Here is a 25,268-nt window from a genome sequence, read left to right on the forward strand (position 1 = left end):
ACGCTTGACACGTTGAGCTGGATATTTTGGAAACATTATTAGGATATTCTTGAAAATATATAAATAAACCATTGGGGATATTTCTTCTATCATTACAGGACATATTTCTCTTTAACTTTAGCCCTCGTAAATGAGATGAATAAATAAAAAATACATAGTGTATGGGAATTGTGCAAAAGTCCATTTTAAAAATAGAATTGTTTTCTCGCATTATTTACAGTTAATGTCATGATGTGATATTCTCCAAAGTGCTAGATCATATCAACCCTTTTATTTATTTTTAATAAATATTTCATTTAATTTTCATGAAAATATATATTTTATAATTAAAATAAATGATAATACCATCATGTGCCTATCCCAAATCTGGAATCGTGTTTTAAGAATGTGGGAGGAATGCTTAGGTATTCTAAATAGGGTATCCACAAAAATTAAAACCATCCATCCATTTTTAATGGCTAATTTTGGGAACTGCGTATAATAATTTCGGAAAGTGTGGAAATCCGAGGTCAGTCCAAACAAATTTAGTGCTTTTCTTTTGATAGTTCTAAAACGTTTTGAAATAGCAATGAGCTGAAGAGTTCAAAGTTGGATCTGTACTTTTTTCCACCCCCTCCCCGCCCTCGGAGTTTCGGTTGTGATCTCGCGAGATTTCCGCTGCTTTGATAGACGGCTAACATGTCGGGGGAGTACCCCGCACCATCACCACCTTGCAAATCGCCTTGAACCGCTTTGAGGGACATCCCCGCCCCAAGCCTCCCCCGCCCTCCCATCCCCCTACTGCGTCTCTCCATTTCGGAGCCTCCGCGACCCTCGAAGTCGTCGTACTGCTGGCCAGCCGGCCGCCATCCTGCGAGCTCCTCCTCCTCCTCCTCCTCTTCCATCACCACCGTGATGAGGCAGCATCAGCATCGTCATCTTCATCCGTGATGGAGCCGTTAATAACGTCGCCGCGACGCCTCCTGCCACCTCTTTGGCTCTTTTCTCCTTGCGCGTGACAACAGCCGCACGCACGCAGAGGAGAGGAGAGGAGAGGAGAGGAGAGGAGAGGAGAGGAGAGGAGAGGAGAGGAGAGGAGAGGAGAGGAGAGGAGAGGAGAGGAGAGGCTTGTGCGTGCATGTGCGTGGATGGGAACGATGAGCGAGGACGAGACCGGCCCGCGTGCGGCGCGCGCGAACGCGCACAAAGCGCTGCAACAGTGCGAGCTGGTGCAGAACATGATCGACATCAGCATCTCCAGTTTGGAGGGCTTGAGGACCAAATGTGCCACATCCAACGACTTGACGCAGAAGGAGATGCGCACGCTCGAGGTGAGTGAGTGAGCGAGCACGCGCGTGCGTGCAAGTGGTTTCCTGCTTTCATTGCGTAACTCGGAGCTTAGCTGCAAATTAAGAGGGAAAAAAAAGGAAAAAAGAGGGGGCTGCAGTTGTATGCAGGTGGACACGAGGAAGAAAAGACGACCCCCCCCCCTCATGTAAACGCCCCACGCCCTCCTCCACCGATTTAGCTCGTTATGCTAAGGGGGTGGCAAAAGTACTCACACTCCGTATGTAAGGACAATTAAATTGTCGTGCACAGACCTGTGTGGAAAAATAAATAAAAAAAGACCCTGTGTAAAAAGGTGTAGCGCTCATGCATAAAACTAAGTGGGAAAAAAAAAGTCAAGGGTCCTAAATGTCATTAGCTACAAAAGTAGGTGTGACTTTTTTGCTGTTAGCCAAGCGGTGCTCAGGTAAAAGCGGAAAGGCCGATTCATCTTAATCGTGCACTTACCAAACAAACAAACAAACAAACAAACAAACAAACAAACAAGCAGGGAGCGACTCTTTATATTTTAAACTACAGCCAATGATAAATGAACTCTTTTACCGACATAAAAGTTCAGAAAACAGTCCAAACTCTCAAATGTTTCAAATGACAAGCAAAGTCAGAGTAAAAGTGCTGATTCGGCTGCTGTGCTCAATGAAAAGGAAAGATAGCAAATCTCAAATGTAGAGAAGAATAAATGTCGATGTGAACCGCTCGGCTTGGCCAACATGTGGCATCGCTGCCGTCGACACACGGGGTGAGTTTGGCGCAAAGGTGTTACTTGTTTTCTCCAAGGGAAGCTCCTCAACTGACCACCAATGCTCACATGGTGGTAACCCTAAAAAGCAAACTGAGGTCAAAGAATAAATCAAAGTCATGACATGTCCAACAGCGATACGGAAAACAACAATTACAAATAAATAACATTGAAAAACGTTGCCAGCCTTGTTTGCTATATTATTCTTTCCAAAAAAGAAATTCAGACTGATTTCGCCCCCTAACAGATAAAGAAGATAGTGGCTCCTTTGAGACCGAAAATGTTTCTCAAAAACTGCTGAAAACATTTGCAGACCTTCCCTTGCCAGAAATGAAGCATAAAATTCCACAAATTGAACAGAAACCTTTTCAGAAGTGTGTCAAACCTTTTTTTCCACCGAGCGACTGAAACTTTTCCAAAGACCGGCTGTGGACTTTCCCAGTCAATTACTGTCCTAAGAATTTCTTCCATAAAGTTACAGAAGACTTCCCCAAACTTTATCACTATTCACTGGCCGGTCACGCGCTCCCCCCCCCCCCCCCCCAAGGCAACGCTCAGGTGTGCGTGCGTGCGTGCATGTTGTCGTCCAACTTTGTCTTCCATCTTGTTTGTCAGGGCAAGCTGGTGAAATACTTCAGCCGGCAGCTGTCGTGCAAGCGCAAAGTGGCCTTGGAGGAGCGCGGGGGCCAGCTGGACGACTTCCCTCGCCTGGGCCACTGGTTCCGCATCGTCAACCTGAGGAAGGAGGTCACGCAGGTGAGCGGGAAGGCCGTAAAAAAACAAAACAAGTGGCAGAAAGCCAGCTGTGTTGTTGGTTGCTTGGTTGGTTTGTCTTCTAAGTACGTAGTATTACCAAAACGTCAGCCAGGCCGAATCACCTTGCTGTGTAGCCGTGAGAAAAGACTAAACATGGTCGGTCATTCCGCATTGAATGAATAAAACCTCTCATGGGGCATCCGTATAAATGGAAGGGTTGCTGACAGCAGTATCAGGGCACATCCAAAGCCATCCATCGCCCAGGTCACGCCTTCCAAATGTTCCTCGTGAGCCTGCTTGATAGAAATCGGAAGGACACATCTGAAAGTGTTGCTGTCGTGTGGCCGCAGGACATGAGTCCCGCCCGGGTGACGCTGGAGGGCCTCCTGGACATGAGCGAGCAGCAAGTGTGCGAGCTGCTGCAAAAGTTTGGTGCCAACGGAGAGGAATGCGCCCGCCTCAACGCCTCGCTGGCCAGCCTCAGGAGGGCACATCAGCTCGGTAAGATGCCCGTCTGCCTGCCTGCCTGCCTGCCTGCCACCTCCACACCCTACCTCTACGCAAGTTAGCTGGAGCAGGGAATGCTCACAAGTTTGTTTCCCTCTCTCTTCCTGCGGGTGGCGCTAAATGCGCACTAAACTCAGTGCTTGATAACAGCCATGCGAGAACAAAACTCAAACCTTTTCTTTCTCACTTCTTTCTTCTAAAGGTTTGTTTCACCCCTAACGTCCCCCAACTTAAGAAAATTAATCCGAATAACAGCACCAAAATGTGTTCATTCCGTTAAAATGATTCTCCAACGTTTTATAGTCATTATTTTCAGGCGTGAGAGCAAACCCGAAAGTAGTGTTAAATCCGAAAGTAAAACACTGATTGGGGAAAAACAAAACAAGAACGAAACGACTATAGTCATCATTGCGTTTTGAATGGAAAAGCAAATAAAAGCAAGCTAAAAAAAAAAATAATAATATTATTTTTTTCTTGGACACCAAACAGAAGCATCTTGTGGTGCATTCAGGGACTGACTGTCTGATAGGCTGAGATAACAAATACAGTGATACCTCGCTACTTATCGTTTCGTTTATCGCGGCTTCACTACATCACGGATTTTATTTCCAAATTAAAAAACATGAAAAAGTCCAAATAAAACTTCTAAATTGAGGAAACACGTGTCTAATCTTTAGGACAATGTAGTATTACTCCAAATGTTCGATTACATTCCGTTTTCGTGTGTTAGCACGATCGTGAATTAGCATCTTTCCGCTAACTCGTTAGCCTGCCCAGTACTTCTTGTTGGTGACCGTATTTCGCGGATTTCACTTATCGCGGGTGGTTTGGAACCAATTATCCACAATAAACGAGGGATTATTGTACAATGTACAGAGTTGCAACGATTGATCCATTCATTGACATCTGATGGATGTATAAATTAAGTGATCATGAGCTTCTTCATTCAATCAAAACTGTTCAAATCCTCACAATGTCAGTTTGTCAAGAGTAAATATTTCCTAATCTCCATCATCCGCAATAAAAGAAGACTGATAATCTTTGTGTTGAATCAAAATACATTTACATTTACTTTGGAAAACAATGACAATCGTTTTTGCAACAATATATGGACAAAGGAGTAACCAAATTATAATTAATTCATCTTTTCTGAACAACCAATTTGACATAATGTCCTATTTTTGGATAAAGGGAAAGAAACCAAAACAGTTTGACAAAATAATCGACAGATTAACCAATGATTCCAATTATTAAAAGCTGGACCACTGCTCTCGGTGGCGCACCGGGGTAGCGCATCTGCCTCACAGTTAGGAGGGTGTGGGTTTGAATCCACCTCCGGTACGCCCTGTGTGGAGTTTGCATGTTCTCCCCGGGCCCGCGTGGGTTTTCTCCGGGCACTCCGGTTTCCTCCCACATTCACAAAACATGCTTGGTAGGCTTGGTTGAGCACTCCAAATTGTTCCTAGGTGCGAGTGCAAATGATTGTTTGTCTCTGTGTGTCCTGCGATTGGGTGGCAACCGGTTCAGGGTGTCCCCCGCCTACTGCCCAATGACAGCTGGGATAGGCTCCAGCACACCTGCAACCCCCGTGGAGACTAAGAGGTTCTGAAAATGGATGGATGGATACTATATAAAAATGGATACTCTTAGTATCACTGCTGTGTGGTTCTGGCACACTATTTTATTATGTTTTTATTTTTTTAATATATATTGCTGATGATTAATTGGCTGCTTTTTGTAGCGTAGGCGGTTCAAGTGTCACGTTGCAGTGCCATCAGTCTTCCAATTGCCAACAATTCGCAAACACACTTGCTTTCCATTAGTAGCCTCGGCCTTTCTCATCTCCACATTTTTTAAAAAAGGATTTCACTCAATCTGCCTTAAAGTGCCCATTGCAGATGCTTTGATAACCCACAGCGACCTGAAATAAAAAACGACCATTCATAATCGTTGAGGCTTTCTTGCTGAGCTTAGCGCTGTCGTTCAACATTAAGACACCAGGGGGCGACAAAGACCAGCCTTGCAATACTGTTGCAATACCACAAGTTGATCCGGCGGGGCAGTAGAGCCTCGCTATAATCCTGTACTTGCTTTGGTGAGGGTCAGGCCGGCGCAGAGACCGCGCCGCATCCTTTGGCATCTTTCTCCAGTGCACAATCGGCAAGTAATAAATAAACACGCGAGTCATTCTCATGGACAGCTTTGAAGAAAACCTCACAACAAACAGCAACAGCAAGCCACCTTCATTCATCTCCGTGGATGGCCTCCCGCCATTTTTTCATTGCTTTCGCACATGCTGCACGCTTAAGCGGAATCTAATTAAGTCAGATAATTAATCAGATTAGCTCATCAAGTGACTCACTTGCAAGTGACGATGTGTTCGCGTACAAAAGTCTTTGTCCTTGGCTTTTTGCACTCCACGCACGTTTAATGTGCGAAAACACATTCCGTATTTACACAGGATGGACACGTCCATCGTCAATGGTAAAATGTAATTAAGAAATAGAATCAATTACATTTTTGATATGGATGGATGGATGGATGGATGGATGGATGGATGGATGGATGGATGGATGGATGGATGGATGGATGGATGGATGGATGGATGGATGGATGGATGGATGGATGGACGGACAGTCCATCTATGCATAGACATGCTGTTGGCTCTTGACTCGATGAAGTATTTTCTCACGATCATGACTGTCCATTGTTGCCCACTTCTTCAATTGCTCTATTCAAATCTGAATTCCGTGGTCCAACATGTCGTTCCCTCATAATTGACAACCATCGGACACACGTCTTGTTGGGCAGCAGGCGAAGCAGCCGACGAACGCGCGGAGGGCCCCCCACCCCCCTCTCCTCGTTTAAACAACGGCAGCAGAAGGTCGTTAAACGAATGGCTGACCGCGGCGGCTGCATGTTATTTGAGCTCGGCTGGCGCATGGAATTAAACAAAAAAAAAAAAGGCCAAAAGGTCCACATGGTGGACGTGGGCCCACTGGACACATCGTTAGGAACGCCTGCACCTGACAATGACGGGCATCTGAAGATCACTCTCAATCTTGTGGGTTCATTTAAGAACTTTGCACGCTGGCTTTGTTTGATGACGTTGCGTGTATGTAAATGACACAGCATGGTTTGACCCACCCTGCCCCCATTCGAGACCCAGAAGCTCAAAGGGGCCCGTTTGCCGTTTCCAAAGCTTTCAAAGGGGCCTGTTTGCCGTTTCCTAAACCGAGGATTACAGATGCCGTCCGTGTGATATGTTGCCCCGCTGACTCACGGGCGGGGGCGGCTGGCTGCCTTACGTAAAAGGCGTCGCTCACCATCCGGCCGGATTAGACACGGTCCGAGAGGATGAGACCGCGGCGCCGGGAATTGCAACTGGCCTGATGGCTGCAGGAGGGAAACGAATGCGATTCTCCGCTCTCGGGACCGCGCTCCGCCAGACGCAAACGGCGTGACTCACCAGGCGCGTGCACTCCGCCGCGCATCCAGACTTATGGACACACACGCGCACGCACCCTACACGGCAGATTATTAGGAGCAGTCCTCCATTACTTGTGGAAAAAAGTTTCTTCCCGTCGCTTTCCGCGAATATCAACATGAAAGTGGCTTCCGACGCTTGTATTGGGCCAATTTGAGCATAAACGTTTGGGCAGACTTCCACGTGATTTCTGCCTCGGCTTTTAAAATTGCCTTTAAATGAAAGAGGAGCGTGCGTTGTCCGAAGCAAGTCAAGAAAAGGGCCGATGTCATCGGTCCGGCCAAAAAGTATGGTTTCGGCGCTTTTCGGGTCGGAGAAGGCCGTATTCCCGACCGGCTCTCATTTTTGTTGAGGACGAACGGCGAGGACAGGCGCACGTTGGCATTTCCTGTAAACTTCAACTTTCCTTGACGTGTTTGGGACGAGAATGACCGTCTTACTCTTTTGATGTATTTCTCTGACTTGTATTTGACTGCATCTTTACTATCCAGTTGCCTGGCAACCAATGCCAGGCAAGGCTGGCCCCAACCCGACAAAGTCCCGAGAAAGAAGAAAGTGGCGTTTGTATAATTTCACAGCTTTTCAACTCTTGACTTTTTTTCCGTACTTGAGTTGAAAGTCTGGTCGCCCGGTGGGCCGTCGATCACAAAGCGGCGCAGGTTCGTCGTAGTATTTGCTGAAAGGCGGCCGCCTGGTCCCGTTTCTATGTGTCGGCTTGGGAGAAGTTCTGCCGCGCCGCCCACGGCCCATCTCGGCAGGACAGAAACGAATCGGCACCTGGGTCGCCTCACGTTAGTCGAGTTCCGCCCCCTGACTCAGTTTCCCTTGGCAACGAGACATTTGCTGGGCATGACCGTCACGAGGGGAGCCGCCGTAAAGTCTCACTTTGTTTGGACGCGCTTTGACGCGGGCCGTCGAGCCCAACGGGCGTCCGTGCGGCTAATGTGACGCCTTCTGCCAATCCCAAAATGAACTGCGGATTTCTGACCCCGTCCCCCGTGGAGTAGATGAGGCTCCTTTGCCACCCAAACTCCTACGGGACCTTTGATAAAATCTTGTGTTTCTGTCTTTTTCCAAATGTTGCTTTGAGTTCAGTTGATGCTGCCGGTGTTGATTTTGCGTTTGAAGTTAGCTTTTGATGCTCCTCCGAGACGAGGCAAACCAGAAAATAACCGATGACGGGAGTAAGCGTCCGCGGGGACGACGACGGCGGCCGCCAACGAAAGCCACGCCTTTCAATGCGGGGGCAACCGACTCGCGCATTTTTTCCAGCTTTCGCACGACGCTTTGGCGGAGTCTTGCGATTCGTCTCGAATTTTGACAGCAGCAAGATATGAAGCGTAGGTGAGCCGATTCCTTGCTTTGGCTTCAACAATCGGAGGAGGGCCCATTGCTTTGTGGTGCTCAAAAATCACCATTTACTGAGCAATTCCTTGAAAGAAAACTCCAAGCTGCACCCTGCTGAGGTGCACGTGCAAATGTGCGGTCCAGGCAGGGCCGGGCTGGGCCAGCCTTGACTTGACTTTTCCTTCTCCTTGTTTTCTTTCCCTCCAAAGAACAACTTGAGGAGGATAAGTTGCACACCAATGGAGGTAAAGTATGTTTGCCGCCCCGCCTCCATCTGAAGCTCATCTGCCGGCCGCCGTCACGCTGAGCATGCCTGCGCTTATGACATGACGACCCAAAAAGCCAGGACACAAGAGAGAGAGAGAGCGAGAGAGAGAGAGAGAAATGCCCCTTTCTCGGCTTACCCTGGTCCGAGCCGCTCGGCTGCTCGGACTCAGCTTGGTTGAGCGTCCGCCATTTGACCGCCGCGCACGGCCTTTGCTGCTCGACACCGTTTGACAAGCAGGCGAATTCGTCGACGCAATGTGAGCGGTTAGGCGCCATTGGCTCACCATTTCATCGCCACTGCATCCGTGTGGTGCGCCTGTTGGTCGAGTTACAACATTTGAGCGTTTGCTGGCGAGTGTCGGCAGGAAAACGAAGCCTCAAATTTGCTTCACGAAGCTGCGCTTGTATTTTTCACGCCTCTAGATGGCACTCTAGATGGTCTTTTAAGCAAGTCTCGCTGACTGCGTCCAACAGAGAGCGCCGTCCGGAGGAGAAGGAAAACCCAGCAACTGGTTCATGAAGCAAATTTGAAGCTTGGTTTTCCTCTCGCCACTTACGAGTCGCCACCACTGGCTGTTTATCTCATTCTCCATGGCTGTGGTGAACTGTGGGCGTGTCCCCCCGCAGGCAGCCAGGCCAAGACGGACTGCTCTATCCAGTGGCCCACCTCCAAGTCGGGCAAGGAGAACACGCCTGTGGGCCAGCCGGAACCTGACCAGTGGATCCGCTTCCAGCTGTCCCAGGGCCCCAAAGTTCAGTTGGGGCATGAGCGGCACGGGTGCCGCGGCGCCCGGGCCCCGTCACCGTACGCCGAGCGCCTGACGGCGGACGGCCCTGCCGCGGGAGCGCCGCCCACCTCCGACTACGGCCACCGTTCGCTGCCGCCCTCGCCCCGCCTGAGACACCTGGGCCAGGCGTCACCTCAAACGCCGTCCATCTTCAACAGCACGACGCCGCCCGTCCGGCGCAGGAACAGAGTCAAGGCACCGGGCACGCCACCGCCCCCCAGCCGCAAGCTCTTCCACCTTTTGCCGGGCTTCACCGCGCTGCACCGCAGCAAGTCGCACGAGTTCCAGCTGGGCAACCGACTGGACGAGACCGCCGCCGCCACCGTCGCCACCACTGCCGCCGCCGCGCCCAAGTAAGTGGAGACCGCCGAAGCGCACGCCACCTCCGCCACACATTGCCTTTCAGGAAAACAAAGGCGACATTTAGTGCTTTCCGTCATTCACACTTTGAATGGCCACTATTTTTTCCTCGCCAGCCTTTCCGAATGCACGTTCCCTCACGGCCAGCCTTTCACTTTCACTCGGTTTGCTCACACAAATGCATACCTGAAGCCGGTCGGTCTGCAAAGTTTGTTGCCGGTCCCACCTCAGCTTTTCAACCGGGAGCTTTTAGCGTTTTTCCGTCATCATCCACTGGCATCTTGGCGCAGACGAGGCTGAATGTCTGGCGGGGTCGCCGGTTAATCCCCGCCGGCGTTCACTTGCGTCCCGGCCAATTAAGCCGCTCAGAGGCCAGAGCTGATTAAAAAGCTGCAGGTGCAGCTGCTATTTTTTTTGGGCTTGCTGTCAGCGCCAGTTGTCACCCGACGAGGGAGCAGGAAAAGGAGCGCGGGGTGGCCGCCAAGTGCCGCTTCTGGGGCGTGGCTCTTGACAGCACCGCGTTTCAGGGGGCTGAATTTTCCCCAAACTATGACACTACCCTGCAAATGGCCCGCGCCGCTGTCAAAAGTCGCCGGACGAGGCGATGCTTATCGATCTTGGCGCCACACGCTCGACCACAAGAAGGGCGCGCAAAATCAAAGAACCAGTCAACAGTGCGGATGATTTTTCTTCTTCGTAAGGTGCCACCAACCCGAGTTTTGGCCATCCATCTGCCGGCGAGCAAAAGGGCAAACACACAAACAAAGCGGCGAGCGGCTGCAGCCATGTCCAGCCAAAGGAAACTATTTTTTCTGCCGTGTTTTCCCTTTTCCAAACGCCGACCGGCTTTTTGCTCTCGCACAACCGAGTTGGGCTTCAAAGGCTCGACTTTGTTGTTGTTGCCTGTTTGTCCGTTGTTGTTTTTTCAGGCGTTCATTGTGCCGACGCGGCGATATTCTTTCAGGAACTTTTTAGCCGCCTCCGCTGGCAGAGAATCGATGAATGCGAGCGCGTCGAAAGGCCAAGCGACTGGCCCCGGTCCGACCCCTTTGGGCGGCGAGGGCTCTTTCCGCTGTCGCCGTTCATCGTCAGCCTGGGCGGGGCGTTAAAGGTCGCCAGCGCAAACGCCATCCGTCACTTTGGGGGAAATGCTTGACTGATAGTCATCCATGCTAGTGGTCTGCACTCATTCAGAACTCACTAGAAAGATTCTTATTTTCCATGAGTCATTTTGAAAGAAATTTTCAATGTAATTCTTCGAATGTCCTGCAAGCAGCTTACAAAATGAACGCATGATTATCAAAATATTTGTATCACACCAAGAAATAACATTTTCCTTCATTTGCGTGCAGCTGTCAAACCTCTCGGCGCGCTTCACTTGTTCTTTGGCTTTTGCTCGTCGCCGTTGCTGCGGTGCGGCGGTCGCTATGGCAACCTATGCCCCGCGCATCGCCGTTTCCACGCGGCGCCGCTTCCTCCGCGTACAAGTCGACAGCGGGCGTCGCCATGGTTACCTTCAACTATTCAATAATTCTTCTCGGAGCGTCTTCGGCGAAGTGCGCGAGCCACGCAACCCCTTTGATGTCCCTGACAGGGTTGCCCGATGCACCCCCGGACCTCGGCAATGGCAACGGGCCTGAAGTCTCACGCAATAGACTCGAGTCTTGCATTGATGATGTCATGTTTGCTTGGAGCTTGCCAGCTAAAAGCGACGAAGGAAGAAGAAACCGTCAGAACAGAATCAATTGCGGCGTGCCTGCGTCCATCCACCGCCGTCGTCCCTCCCCGGCCTTCTTCGCAGCCACAATTGCGTTTTAATCCAAAGTCATTTTCCTCCCGCCAAACGTTCGTCCCAAAATCCAGTCCAAATGGTTGCGTGCGGCAAGCTTTCCCGGAACGCACACCCGATGGCCGTGCACAGCCGGCAACCGGATGCCCGCGGCAGTTATCCGTTCGCTCGACGGCCTTAACGAGCGCTAACAGCCAGAGTCGTGATTGTGAATTTCCACCAGCGCTTAGGCGAGGCGGCCGGACGTATTTTACGAGCCCGAGGGGCCGGATGGGGGGGGGGGTGCTTGGACTTGGGCTGAGCTGGGCTGGGGACACATAACCGGCATGGCCGTCATTCAGCAGGAAATGACCAAGCAGTCACACATGCCCGGGCCTTTTCCTCCCCCGGGAAGCGCTTGATTGCAAAACGGTAGCAGTTTTCTGGTCCAAGTCAAAAACACTCAGGTCACGCTTGTGACCGGGGAAGGCAAAGTCAAGGGCAAAAGCCACAAAAGTCAGGTCATCCAAATCCAATTTTGCAGGGCATCCCGATATCTCAAAAGACATTTTTGTCGGCACGTCAGCCTTTCGAACGCTTCAGCATTTTCTCTTTCCAGCCACAAAAATGTCAATTTGTATTCATGTCATCCATGAATATTTCCCAAATTTGGACTTTTGATGTATTTTTTTTTTTGCGGAGAGCAAAGCGGTGGCTGCGGGCGCGAGGCGAGCGCTGCCGTTGCCATGGCGACGGCACACAGTTACCTCGGTTATAGCAGGACTTGATGAGATGCGGCGTCACAGCGGCGGCGGGGGCAAGTCAATTTAAACACTTTGATTAAAGTCAAACAAAATTGGATTAAATCCTCATTAAGATGATAAATGACTTGTAGTAATAACGGGCCGCTCATTGTATGATGAGGCGCACGCGATACTTTAATGTGCAATTGTACGTTTTGATCCGACTTGGACACGGAGTATGTCTTCCTCGCCGTTAGTTGGCGCTCTCCTGCGGCGTTTTGCCATCTGCGTCAGCAACGCAATGCGTGCACGTGCACACACGCACGCAGGCCTATTGCCAGGTGTGGGTGCGCAGCCTGCTGCAATCTCCTCGAGGTTGAATGAACTCTCAAACGTCTTTGGAAAAAGTCCCAAAATGGGGACGCCTCCTTTTCACGTCTGCGCCGCATCCGAGGAGGCGGAGATCCAAAAGGCTTTCATGGGCATCGAGAGGCCGCCTAAGTGGCCTGATGGGAAGCGCTGACAAAGGCGGCTAACGGCGGAGCGCTGAACGCTAACCCGGAGGCCGCCGCACCGCTTCCTCGCTGTAATTGCGAAACTCAGGGGGAGAAGAGGTCTTTGTGACGAGTAAAGCGAGCGTCGCTGCATCCGTGCCTTTTTTTTTTTTTTCTTTTTATACAGCGGCATATTTGCTGGTGAACTGAATGCCGCTGCGTCAGTGAGGCAATGTGGCTGTTTGAGAGCCGTAAATTAGGACACAAATGACGGCGGTCGCTGATGTGTGTCGAAGAGGAACGCGCGGCGAACTGAGCCTTTGCGTTGTGTCATGTGTGCCTTCCCTCAGAGCCAAGAAGAAGAGCAAGCCGCTGAACCTCCAGATCCACGGCAGCGTGGGCAGCTGCGAGAACCTGCCCACCTTCCTCCCCAGCCAGCGCTCGCCCCTGCACACCGAGCGCTGCCTCAGATCCTTCTTCCTACCCTCCTTCGTGCCCTCCACGCCGCCCGTGCGCGCCGAAACGCCCTCCGCAAGTGAGACCGCTTCTCCTTTACACTCGACGCACAAAACGACAGGAGGTCAAAAAGGCAAATTTGGCCATTTTCTGAGAGCGAGAGAGAAGCAAAACATCCGATGAGGTTATCTCATCGCTTTAAACTCACTCAGGCAATTCACACTAGCATCTTTTCCACAAACATCCAAGACCCTTTTGTCTCAAAAGATTCTAGATCGCCGCCGGCCCGGGGGCCAAATTACGGAGTATCGGAACACAAGCACCACCAAGCGGCAGCGGTTTTATTCTGGCGCCTCCCTACCCTAAAGGGGCGCCTTCTTCATATAGAAAGTCTCGGAAGAATCTTGGGGATCCCAAACAATTTAGACCGACCTCCATCTTCAATTCTCATTTAGCAAGATTTATAGTTTGGTCCTTGTGCGTGTCGCGGCGGGCGGGCCTCTCGCCGGCCCGTAATGGCGCTCATCTCCATAATCCATCTGTGCTTTCCGGGGACAGACGTAAAGCGTGGCCCCCGCCGGCCGGCGCAAATTGCCACCGGTGAACAATGAGGCGGGCGGCACGCCACAGGAGCCGAGGCGCTGTCGCAACGTCCGCGCCGCGCCGCTAATGCCTTCTTCGGGAATGGCGCGGAAAGCATTAGACGGAGACGGCGCCGAATGAACAGTAGAATAATGGAGTTGGTGTCAAAGGGAAGATAGGGCTGACATATTGCCGCCGATTTAGCGCCATCAGACCAAAAAAAAAAAGCCATCCGTTCCGTGAGGCGGAATCATGGCGCGTCACACTTGGTGGAGGGTCGTCATCACGCCGGGACGTCCTGCAGGGACGCTTTGTCATCCGGCTCGCTTTGTCGGCGCAAACAATTTCCTCGCCCGAGGGAGTCCCAATTTGGCCCAAGCCGTCCTCGGCCCCGTCCATCGAACTCCTGTAAAAAGTCAGAGCGGGAAAGTTTTTTCTCACCGCTCTACCTTTTATGCAAGAACCACACAAGAGACAGTTTGGCCAATTCCCGCTTCCAGCATGACTTTTGTGCAGCACAAAAGTGCTTGGCAGCAACTTCCAACTGTTTTTCAGCTTTTGAAAGCTTCTGCTGGGGTCATTTCTGCCAACTGGTTCCAGCAAGTTGCAGAGGTGGTCTTATCTCTTTGGTCAGCAACAGATGTTTCCAGTCCCGAGTGGAGCACAACTCAAGTTTATAGCAAGCACAGGTAGAATTGACAGTTTGAAGACAGCACTTCAAAATAATCACAAGATCAAAATAAGTTATCAACCCTGTCACCCAACGTCCTTGTCCGGATGCAAAATTACACCCCCCCTCCCCCTCCCGCTATTTCTGCGGGCTGACGTCAGCCACTCCAGAGCGCCCAAAGCTGGCGCTGCCTCCTTGCGTCACGCGTCTCCTAGCGACCGACCGGGGGGTCCCATTGAGACCCAGCGCGGAGAAATTGGCCGGGAGTGAGGACGTGCTAAATTTAAATGCGGGGCGACGGGGCAAAGAGTGCGCCTACAAAAGCGACGAACATGAAGAGGAAACGGCATCCGTTGGTACAAAATCAATCAAGTCGATTCATTGGAAAAGGAGCCTTTCGTCGAGGCTTTTGCACATGTGTGAAGAAAAAGCACAAGCATGACAACGTTGTCCCTGTGGTTACTCGAGGGCTCGCTAAAGTGGCTCGCGTCCTACTTGTTGCATCCCCAAAATTCACTTGCAGTCGTCGACTAACGAGCGGGTGAGAAGCAAAAGTGGAGATGGGGAAACGTCAAAAGTGCCGCTGCCGTGAACGTTTGTTTGAAAATAAGCACGACCGAACACCTGTCATCAGTCCAAAACCATTTGTTGGATTCTTGTGGCTGTTTATCATACATTGGCATTTCAATTCCGTGGGGAAAAAAGGATAGTGAATATGGCTACAAACGAAGTGCTTAAGTCAAGGCAGGAGCGTAATCAAAGCCACAAACACGCGCGCGCACAAGGACGCTGCGTGAGAAGCGGTGCTCCGTGGCGTCCAATCATGCCCCCCCCCTTCCGCCCCCCCCCTCCCCTTTGCTCTGGATTGAGTTATCATCTTGATTGAGTGTAATTGAGACGCGCATCGGAGTGCCGAGTGAAGACGGCAACCCCCCTGGGGGCCACGGGAGCAGGAAGAGGGGGCGGCCGGGTGGAGTGGGGACGGGGAGGGGGGCAATGTGGAGCCATGAGATGAGATTATCTGTCAGCGAGTCACTGTCGCAGCCCGCGCTTTGACGAGGAGCAGCCGTCCTTTCTGCTCATTATCGCTCTCATTAAAAAAAAGAAAAGCAAATCCATCAAGTTCCGAGCAGATCAATGAAAAAAAAAAAAAAGGTCCCAGCTAGGTCCAGGGGCTTCCTGCACTGTGCCACTGCGCCGTGACTCCGATTAAACGTAGGGATGCTACTACGCATTATTTTACGTAGCATTCATTATTTTGAGTGACAAGCCGACAAACAGGGTCTGATTTCAAAATGTAATATGGCGGAAAATAATCGTGCCGCTATCATTTTGATTCCATCATTGGGTACACGCTGATCTCTGTTGCCCGAATTTGAAAGAGGTCCGGCCCGTGGGCGTTGATCCTTTTCGAGGCACGGGCTTCTCTTCTGGGACTTCGTCTCTGGAGAAGTGCCGGCCTCCTGCACGATTAGCGGCACCGCAGAACTGAACCCTTTTCGGAAGTTCCATCCCGGCGGCCCGAATTTGGATGTAATATTGCCTTGATCCCTTTTGTTTCATTTTTTCAACCAAAATTGAGGCAAAATGTCACGGCTTGCTTTTTGTTGATGTTGTTGCAATGCGAGCCCGAGGGCACTTTGACTGCATTGACTTTGAGCAAGTGCTTGGTGGCCACCTGGGTGGGAAGCCTTTGAATGCGCTTTTGATGGAATTCCGTTTGTCTCGCCTCGACAGACACGCTGTCAGTGCCTCGCTGGTCCCCACAGATCCCCCGAAGAGATCTGGGAAACTCCATCAAACACAGGTGAGTGTGTGCGTGTTTGTCTTGGGTCACCGCCATGCAGCGCGAATGAAGGTTGCTGTCTCGGCCGCACCGATGGACGGATTCAGCGATGGACAATTAGTCGCTCCCAAACGTGACCGTCCGCTTGTCTTCTCGTCATCTTCTCGTGCAGGTTTTCCACCAAGTACTGGATGTCACAGACATGCCTGGTGTGCGGCAAGGGAATGCTGTTCGGGCTCAAATGTAAAAACTGCAAGTATGTCATCGCCATGCATCTTTTCCCTTGACGTATGGGCGACGTCAGTATCAAAAATAGAACCAAGTCAAAAAGTATATTTGTCATCTGTCATTGTCTTCAACTGCATTCTCTGCCCATAAATGAGCGCACTTGTGTCTACACACTTAGGCTCAAGTGCCACAACAAATGCACCAAAGAAGCTCCGCCCTGCCACCTACTTATCATCCAGCGAGGCGGCCGAGATTCCCTCAAAGGTGAAATTTTGAAAAAAGAAAAATCCTTTACATTATATTTGGGCAGAATTTAGCCTCATTTGGAGATGCATGCATTTCACTGGCAACTTTGCACATGGCAGGTTAACGCGGAAGCTACGCTAGCCGGCGACAAAGCGGCAGGCAGGTGTTCAATGGTAGCGAATTATCGCCCGTGCTTCATGCAAAATGGGAGCTTCTGCTTTTTCGGGATCATTTTGTCCGCTGGCTCCTGAAAGAAATGTCCCCGTCGCTACTGAAAGCCATTCGAGAATATGCCCTCATTTGTCTCTATTCTTTTTTGCATTCTCCCTTTTCCTGTCTGCCGAGAAGACCAACAAGGAGTGACTCAAGGTAATTAACGCTATTTGAGAGGAATTTGGACGCCCTTTTGCGCAACTGTTGTTTTTTGTTACCGCGTGTCTCGGCTGCAGTGGCTCGTCTGGTGCGCACCGAGTCGGTGCCGTGCGACATCAACAACCCGCTCAGGTACAGCGACCTGCTTGTCAGTCAGACTCTGCCCAAAACCAACAAAATCAGCAAGGTCAGTCAACACGCTTGCCGCCTCCTCTTCTCGGTTGTCTATTGGGCTCCTCTCTTTCGTGATCTTCCCATTCTCCTTGCCCGCTTCTTCCCTTTTCTCCTCCTTCTTCTCCTTCCCAATACGAGGAACGCAGCATACGGACTGGGGAAACTCGCCCAGTCCGGTCTTCCAAATAACATAGCGGAGGTCATCACATTTTTGTCTCTTTTTCTCCATCTTCTTCTCCATCTTCTTTTCCCCATCCTCCTCCTCTGCCTCCTCATCCTCCTCCTCCTCAGCAGTTGCAGCATATCCATGAGCTTTGTTTCCAAGGCGACGATGCACGACAGCGGCAATGTCGTGGTCAATGTGCCAAAGTTGCTTCAAGAACAAAATAGAAACCCTCAGAAAGAACCAAATGAAAAAAGTTGACGCTCTGAGAATGTCAAATTTCTAGAGTCATCTAAAGTACAGTGGATTAGATCCACGGCAGCATCTTCAACACGTTCACCGGATGATGCTCTCCTTGTTGTCAACGTGAAGTCTTCCGAAACACGGGTCGCCTCGTGATCTGTCACCTCTGCTGCTCTTTTTGCATTTGCCTAAAGCAAATGGCGTGTGTCCGCCCGCAGGATCACGTTCCGCCGCCGTACCAGCCGGACTCCAGCAGCAACCCGTCGTCCACCACCTCGTCCACGCCCTCGTCGCCGGCACCGCCGCCCAGCAGCGCCACGCCGCCCTCGCCGCTGCACCCCTCGCCGCAGTCAGCGCGACAGCAGAAGCACTTCAACCTGACCGGTTGGTTGCTGGCTGGGACCCGGGCCGAATTCATTTTCAATCCATTTTCAATTCTTTATGTATTCAAAAGCGAAAAACGTCAGAAAGCCCGAGTCCTAACATCGCTTGTCTGTCTCTCTGCAGCGTCCAGTTATTTCAAGTACAAACAGCAGTTCATTTTTCCAGGTAAGAACCCGTTGGAGTTGCGGTGCTTTCCAAATGCGATTGAAGACAATCAAATAGTTTCGGCGCCATTGGCGCTGCCTGGCGCACATCCTCTTCCGGCGAGTTTGCCCCTAATTCCCAGCATTATACTCGACAAACGGCCCATTCCCAGAAAGGAATTATTTTGGCACACACACAATTATCGATAAACAACAAGCACGCAGTGTGCGGGATGCGTCTGATTCCTTCACTTTGGTGCTAATGGTCCACTTAAGAGTCCACAAACTGTACTTGTTTTTTTATTCTTAGTCGCGGATGCGTCTTCCTCATTAGCATTTGCCGCAGTGTTTTGTGATTCCAATTGGCTAAAAAAAAAAAAAAAACTCATCCATCTAATGGCACGACCTTTACGTTGACTGACTGAATGAACATCGGTACACACAAGGCGCCACACTACTCCACCGTGTGAGACCAGAAAGGGGATGCGGCCATTTTGTCGGGGAGGCCAAAGGGATGCGTCTGTTCCAGGCAATCGTCGGAACAAATGTGGTGGTTTTCCAAAAGAAGGGGAAAAGGAGGCCAGGCTAACCCTTTGGCGTCCTGACGCTACTGGAGTCACCACCCGTGCCGATGCTAACCTTTTGTCCCATGCGCTCATTCCTTAGATGTCACTCTGGAAGCTCCTCCCAGCAGAGGACCGCAAGTCGTCCTGCATCCCGTCCTCTCAGAGCCAGGGTGAGTCAGCCAAATGGGATTTTTGTCGAAATTGCGTTCGGATGCTGAACTGGAAGTGAAATGAAAAATGTGAGGGGGAGCGACGTCGCAAAGTACAGAATTTCTGTCGAAATTCTACCGAGAATTTGTCAAATCGGTGCCACCAGAGAAGATTGGACTCCTTGCCGGAGAATAACTCGAAAACAAACTTGTAGTGCGAATAGGTGGAATGACGAAAAAGCGCGAATGGACGGAGAGAACAGTCGCCTGGATGATTTTTGTTTCTCTTGCAATGGTTTGAAGGTGTCCAAAAGGCGGTGTCGGAATGTGGCGAAAAAGACGTTTTGCTTTCCAGCAGGCACACATTGAGTGCTCCTGACTAGCGGCGTGTTTTTTTCTCAGTCTGTTTCTGGCCACCGATGCGGCCATCTTGGCCGGGTCTTAGCGGTGAGCGAAGCTCAGTGGAGCGGCGAGAGAGACGAGCACCGGCGGGCTAATGTTAGCGCTCGGCGGGCTTCACGCTACGCCAGCCACGCCAGGCGCATTTGGGTGGGCGGAGGAAGGTGGGGGTGGAACGAGGAGACGCGGAGACGGGATGCCTCTCGACCCAGACCGTGATTAGATCAGCGTCGCCGTCCGTCAGCGAGCCGGCAAGACGCCGCCTGCCAAATTCATCAATAAGAGCACGCCGCACGCATCGTTGTAGTTTGAGAAGGGCTACGGTGGCGTCACGCGGGCGGGTATGGACAAACGCTCACCGTCTTGACTCCTACGGTACAACTTTATGTCCGTGTCCACGTCAGAATAGTCGGCGTCATGACAAGACGACACAGAACATGAATCATCATAACCAGCATACCATGCTTAATCCAATCTCATCTTGACCAATCCAATAGTGCAAACGGTAAAAGAGGGCAAGAGGAGTTTTCTGACCGAGGTTGTTTTTGCTTGCAGCGAGGAGGGAAAGCCTTTGCTTCAAATCGAAGTGGAGCCCACTTCCGACGTGAGTCAATCTTCCCTCTGGTGTCTATTTGCAGAGCGGCTCGTGGCTGCGCGTTGTCTTTGTGTGACGGCTGCAAAAACGCGCCGCTCGTTTGGGCCCTCGGGTAAGTTGTGTGTCGCGAGAAGGAAAGGAAAGGAAAGGAAAGGAAAGGGGAGGGGAGGGGAAGGGAAGGGAAGGGAAGGGAAGGGGAGGGGAGGGGAGGGGAGGGGAGGGGAGGGGAGGGGAGGAGAGGAGAGGAGAGGAGAGGAGAGGAGAGGAGGGAAGGGAAGGGAAGGGAAGGGAAGGGAAGGGAAGGGAAGGGAAGGGAAGGGAAGGGAAGGGAAGGGAAGGGAAGGGAAGGGAAGGGAAGGGAAGGGAAGGGAAGGGAAGGGAAGGGAAGGGAAGGGAAGGGAAGGGAAGGGAAGGGAAGGGAAGGGAAGGGAAGGGAAGGGAAGGGAAGGGAAGGGAAGGGAAGGGAAGGGAAGGGAAGGGAAGAGGAGAGAAGGGAAGAGGAGAGAAGGGGAAGGGAAGGGAAGGGAAGGGAAGGGAAGGGAAGGGAAGGGAAGGGAAGGGAAGGGAAGGGAAGGGAAGGGAAGGGAAGGGAAGGGAAGGGAAGGGAAGGGAAGGGAAGGGAAGGGAAGGGAAGGGAAGGGAAGGGAAGGGAAGGGAAGGGAAGGGAAGGGAAGGGAAGGGAAGGGAAGGGAAGGGAAGGGAAGGGAAGGGAAGGGAAGGGAAGGGAAGGGAAGGGAAGGGAAGGGAAGGGAAGGGAAGGGAAGGGAAGGGAAGGGAAGAGGAGAGAAGGGAAGAGGAGAGAAGGGAAGAGGAGAGAAGGGAAGAGGAGAGAAGGGAAGAGGAGAGAAGGGAAGAGGAGAGAAGGGAAGAGGAGAGAAGGGAAAGGGAAAGGGAAAGGGAAAGGGAAAGGGAAAGGGAAAGGCTTCCTTCCCGCAAGACCGATGACACATTTCGGGGAACGGCCGTGGAAATTGCCTTGAATAATATTCCGGCGGGCGTCTCGGAATAGATCATTTGCACCCTCGCCATGCATTATGTTTCAAATGAAATCGGAATGAATCATCCATTTAGTTCCCCCGGCCCCCCTCTGGCTGTTTTCCGCTTTCATAACTTGGCCTTTTTTTTTTTTAATTCATCACGGCCTAAACCGCAGCCTTATTTCTGAGCGAACCAAAAGGAAACGCAAACTTAGGCATGAAAACGAGCGACCGACTGCGTTGTAAATTTTCGGGATGCAGAGAAAGATGGGGTGAGCGCTTACCAAATGGCAGCTCCAAAGTCAAATGTCCACTTTGCCTCCCTAAGCGCGGTTATGGCGTTTCAGAACGACGAGGGTGACGAGGAGGAGTCGGGCGACGAGTTTGAGGAGATGAACCTGTCGCTGCTATCAGCCCGCAACTTCCCGCGCAAGGCCAGCCAGACCAGCATTTTCCTGCAGGAGTGGGACATCCCCTTGGAGCAGCTTGAGATGGGCGAGATGATCGGCAAGGGTCGCTTTGGCAAGGTTTTCCGCGGGCGCTGGCACGGCGAGGTGGCCGTCCGCCTCATCGACATTGAGCGCGACAACGAGGACCAGCTCAAGGCCTTCAAGCGTGAGGTGATGGCCTACCGCAACACGCGCCACGAGAACGTGGTCCTCTTCATGGGCGCCTGCATGAGTCCGCCGCACCTGGCCATCATCACCAGGTAGCTATCATCAACAGCCGCCAGGGCTTTCCTGTGAGCATGCAATCCACCATGTCGCTCTCTTCTCACTCTTGTTTGCGCTCCCTTTTATTCTTTCCTTATATGTCTTTGCTCACATTTGTTTGAGGCTGAGTTAACTGGGTTGGTCCCCCAAGGGGGAAATTTGCATCAGCAAACGTGAATGAGGTAATTGAAAAAATAGCACGCTCGGTCCAAGAAGCACATTGCGAAAGCCAAACCATTTTCTGTGCCTAACAATCCAATCTATGCAAGGATTCAACGTTCCGCTCGTATAGTTCGAAAGCTCGGGCTGTCGGGAGGGAGGGAGGGAAGGAGCGACTGGGGAAGTGGCCTCTCCGCTCACGTGCGTGTTTCAGCCTGTGCAGGGGCAGAACGCTTTATTCGGTGGTGCGCGACATCAAGGTCGTCCTGGACGTCAACAAGACGCGACAAATTGCACAAGAGATGGTCAAGGTAACGCGCATGCGTGCGTACGTGCGGCATGTTGACATTTTTGAGTTTGTCTGCAAGCCTTCATCCCGTGGGCCCCCTGACCTCAAGTCTTGTTGCAGGGCATGGGCTACCTCCACGCAAAAGGCATCCTCCACAAGGACATGAAGTCCAAGAATGTCTTTTACGACAACGGCAAGGTGGTCATCACCGATTTCGGCCTCTTCACCATCTCGGGGGTCCTGCGAGCCGGCAGGTGATTGATTGCTCACAGCCCGCGACAGCTCAGGTGGCCTGAAAGACACCTGGCGCCGTGTTTTTTTGTCCGCACAGCCGGCGAGAAGACAAGCTGAGGATCCCGAGCGGCTGGTTGTGTCACCTGGCTCCGGAAATCATCCGCCAGCTCTCTCCCGATACCGAGGAGGACAAGCTGCCTTTCTCCAAGCAGTCTGACGTCTTTGCGTTCGGGTAGGCCGCTTTCCCCGACTCTAAATCAGAACACCTTCTACTTTCCTGTAATTCTTCTGAAAACGTTTTTTTTCTTTCTGAAAAATAGTTAAGCTGGAAAACATTGGGTAAAACTATGGGTAAAAGTTTCCAGGTTTTGCCAGTGGTGTAAAAGTGGGGCTGCTAATTAGGTGGTGCAATGGCGCATTAAAAAAAAAAAAAAAAAAAAAAAAAAGAAAACGCGGCAGATGATAGGAAGTGTAAAATGGGCTTTTGACACCTGCCTTTGTTGGGGTTGTCTTATTGCCACAAACAAAAGGGAGAAAATTGACAAGGCTACTAACTTGCCGGCTTAACTTCATCCTCCTATTCTGTGTGGTGCAAAAAAGCGGCGGCGGTGGCGGCATGTTGAAGGAGGCTGCAAAGGAAGCGAGCAGCAACGCTGGCGGTGCAATTAGCATAACCAACAAGCCCCACCTGGCCCCGTCCGCCCGTCCGTTCCTGAAAGTCACGCTGGAGCCGGATAAAAATAGTCAGGGGTGAGCTCATGAATATGCAAAAGCGCCATGGGGGGGAGGAGAGTGACCTCTAGGTGGCAGCGCAGATGGACCTTGCGCCTTTGCGCTCTCACGCTGGACAAACGGTGCTTGAAATTCAAGTCACCAGTGAAACGGACAGGGAGCCCAAGCGCGGCTCGGGAGGAGAGCGGTCGTGTCGATTCGCTTTGGCGCTCACTGCAGACTCAACGCCGGCTTGTTTTTTCTTACTAGCGTCTTTTGCTTGTTTCAGCACCGTGTGGTTTGAGCTGCACGCCCGCGAGTGGCCTTACAAGAGTCAGCCGGCCGAGGTCATCATGTGGCAGGTCGGCAGCGGCATCAAGCCCAGCCTGGCCCACGCCGGCATGGGCAAGGAGATCCTGGTGAGCACGCCTAAACTTCCCGCTCCCGGGCAATGCGCGGCGTGACCCAGACGTTTGCGAGTCGTGATGATGTCACAAACCGTTGCTTCCCTGATCTGTATTTGAAACTCTGCTGAGGGGCGTCTGCGTTTGGACGTGACGTTGGCTGGTTTCTCGGCCACTTTCGCCCTTGTGTGTGTGTGTGTGTGTGTGTGCGCGTGTGTGTGCGTGTGCGCGTGTCAGGACATTTTGCTGCTGTGCTGGGCTATGGAGCAGGATGAGCGTCCCAGTTTCTCCAAGCTGGTGGAGCTGCTGGAGAAGCTGCCCAAGCGCAACCGCCGCCTTTCGCACCCGGGACACTTCTGGAAGTCGGCCGAGTACGTCAAATGAAAAAGCGCCCGCCCACCCTCGAGCGATTCTTTGCGGGCAATGCGACTGTTGTACAGTTGAGTGCGCGTGACCAGTATCCGTATATCCCCTCGGCTCATTTTCTCCACGTTGAGCTTTAATGGCCGTTGGGTTCTTATTTCTTTTCCTCGTAGCTTTTGCTTGTCAGCGCCGTACCGCATGAATGCTTTCTTCCGGACGTTGAAATGTGAAAGTGACGAACGAGTTCTTTCGTCTTCTCTGGAACTTTAACAAAGTTTTACTCTTCTTTTTTGTAATGACTGGCTTATGATTTGCCCCAAAATGGAAAATGTCGTCTGCCAAGTGAGCTTTTTTTTTTTTTTTTTAATCAAGCACCATTGTGGCTCAATTGATTGACAGGCGCCTCATCTGAGCTGCAGCACCCGCCCCCACCCCCACCCCCCCACCAAAAAGCAAAACAAAACAGACAATCATATCATGCTCCTTCAAATGGTTGGCTCCGAAAAATAAAAGAAAGGAAAGAAGAATCAAAGCTTTTTTGCTGCTGCTGTTTTTGTGACTTTTCACCAGGACTGGGCAACACGACATTCACGTACGTACGAGATAAATTTAGCTCAGGAAAAATTGAAGACAAAAGCATCAATCAAAAGCAATGAATCCCTTTTTTTTCGAGGACAATTAGCCTGCAAGGCGGCGTATTTTCTTTGACAAGCCATTCATGAGTATTTGAGGATTTCCTCTTTGATTTTCTTTCTTTTGTGGGGGGTGTCAATTATTCTCATTGGATTTTCTTGGCCATTGGTGGCGCCGCTGCCAACCGCAAGCAACATTGGAGAACGTCGGAATTTTGCAGTGCTCTCTTCTTTTCACTTCCAACATTTGCATTGATCCCAATTTGTACTTTGACGCCATTCAAGTATATATATGCGTTGTTTATAACGATCCCTTGCCAATAGGGGACAGGGAGGCTCAATGAGGAACAAAATGCAAATGAGCATCGAGTTGCCAAATATGGAGAATCAAACATTGGTGCCAAGTGTACAGAAATGATTGTGGACCAGCTTATGATGATGGTGATGATGTTTAGCAATGGAATTCTTTTTGCGTTTTGTTTTCCCCTTGGACTCTACTTTTGAATGTAGAAGAGGCTGTCGTTGCTCTTTGCTTCCGCTCATTTTATTTCCTGGATGTGATTTTGTCTGGTAGCTTGTAAAGCAATGTACAGCGCCATTGAGCATACCGTTTCAGAAATTGTGAGTGTGAAGGACGCCTTCTTCTTTTTCTTACTCTTCTTCTTCTTCTTCTTCCTCCAGCTGATTTGCACTCATTCTTTGTCAATGTTTGTGAATGACAATAAAAAAAAGAAACTCTTTTTTTTTTTCTCTTTCTCAAATGTCTGAAAAAATAAGCTCTCCAATACGCTCAGAAAGAAACAGTCTTTCCTTTTGCTACCTTTTAGCCTCTAAAAAAAAAAAGAAAATCCAGTTGCTGTCCCGGTACAGAAAAACAAAACCCAACCCCGAATAAAAGCAGATTGGTGTATAAATGGTGGCCGATAAAGATAGAGAAAAGGCCCCTAGTGAAACAGATGCAAATAAAATTGAAATAGAGCGTCACTAATCCAAATGCGCAATAACAATAAAAACAAAGTGAGTGTCACTTCATGCCGATGTAGCGCGA

At 51.0% G+C, this 25,268-nt stretch overlaps 1 protein-coding gene across 1 annotated transcript; it reads left to right on the top strand.

Annotated features, from left to right (window-relative positions):
• The first annotated feature begins 12,503 nt into the window (after window positions 1-12,503).
• ksr2 (kinase suppressor of ras 2) lies at window positions 12,504-24,959 on the top strand. The gene is made up of 17 exons (XM_061278415.1): window positions 12,504-12,589; window positions 12,933-13,117; window positions 16,028-16,097; window positions 16,249-16,332; window positions 16,483-16,568; window positions 16,899-16,919; window positions 17,000-17,109; window positions 17,721-17,886; window positions 18,010-18,051; window positions 18,696-18,765; window positions 19,699-19,747; window positions 21,063-21,424; window positions 21,802-21,898; window positions 21,997-22,130; window positions 22,208-22,342; window positions 23,111-23,240; window positions 23,463-24,959. Exons 1-17 carry the CDS (start codon window positions 12,504-12,506, stop codon window positions 23,607-23,609), a joined length of 1,974 nt encoding a protein of 657 aa, XP_061134399.1. The 3' UTR covers window positions 23,610-24,959.
• The last annotated feature ends 309 nt before the right edge of the window (window positions 24,960-25,268 follow it).

Source organism: Syngnathus typhle, linkage group LG5 (assembly GCF_033458585.1).
Source record: "Syngnathus typhle isolate RoL2023-S1 ecotype Sweden linkage group LG5, RoL_Styp_1.0, whole genome shotgun sequence".
In the NCBI taxonomy this organism is placed as follows: domain Eukaryota; kingdom Metazoa; phylum Chordata; class Actinopteri; order Syngnathiformes; family Syngnathidae; genus Syngnathus; species Syngnathus typhle.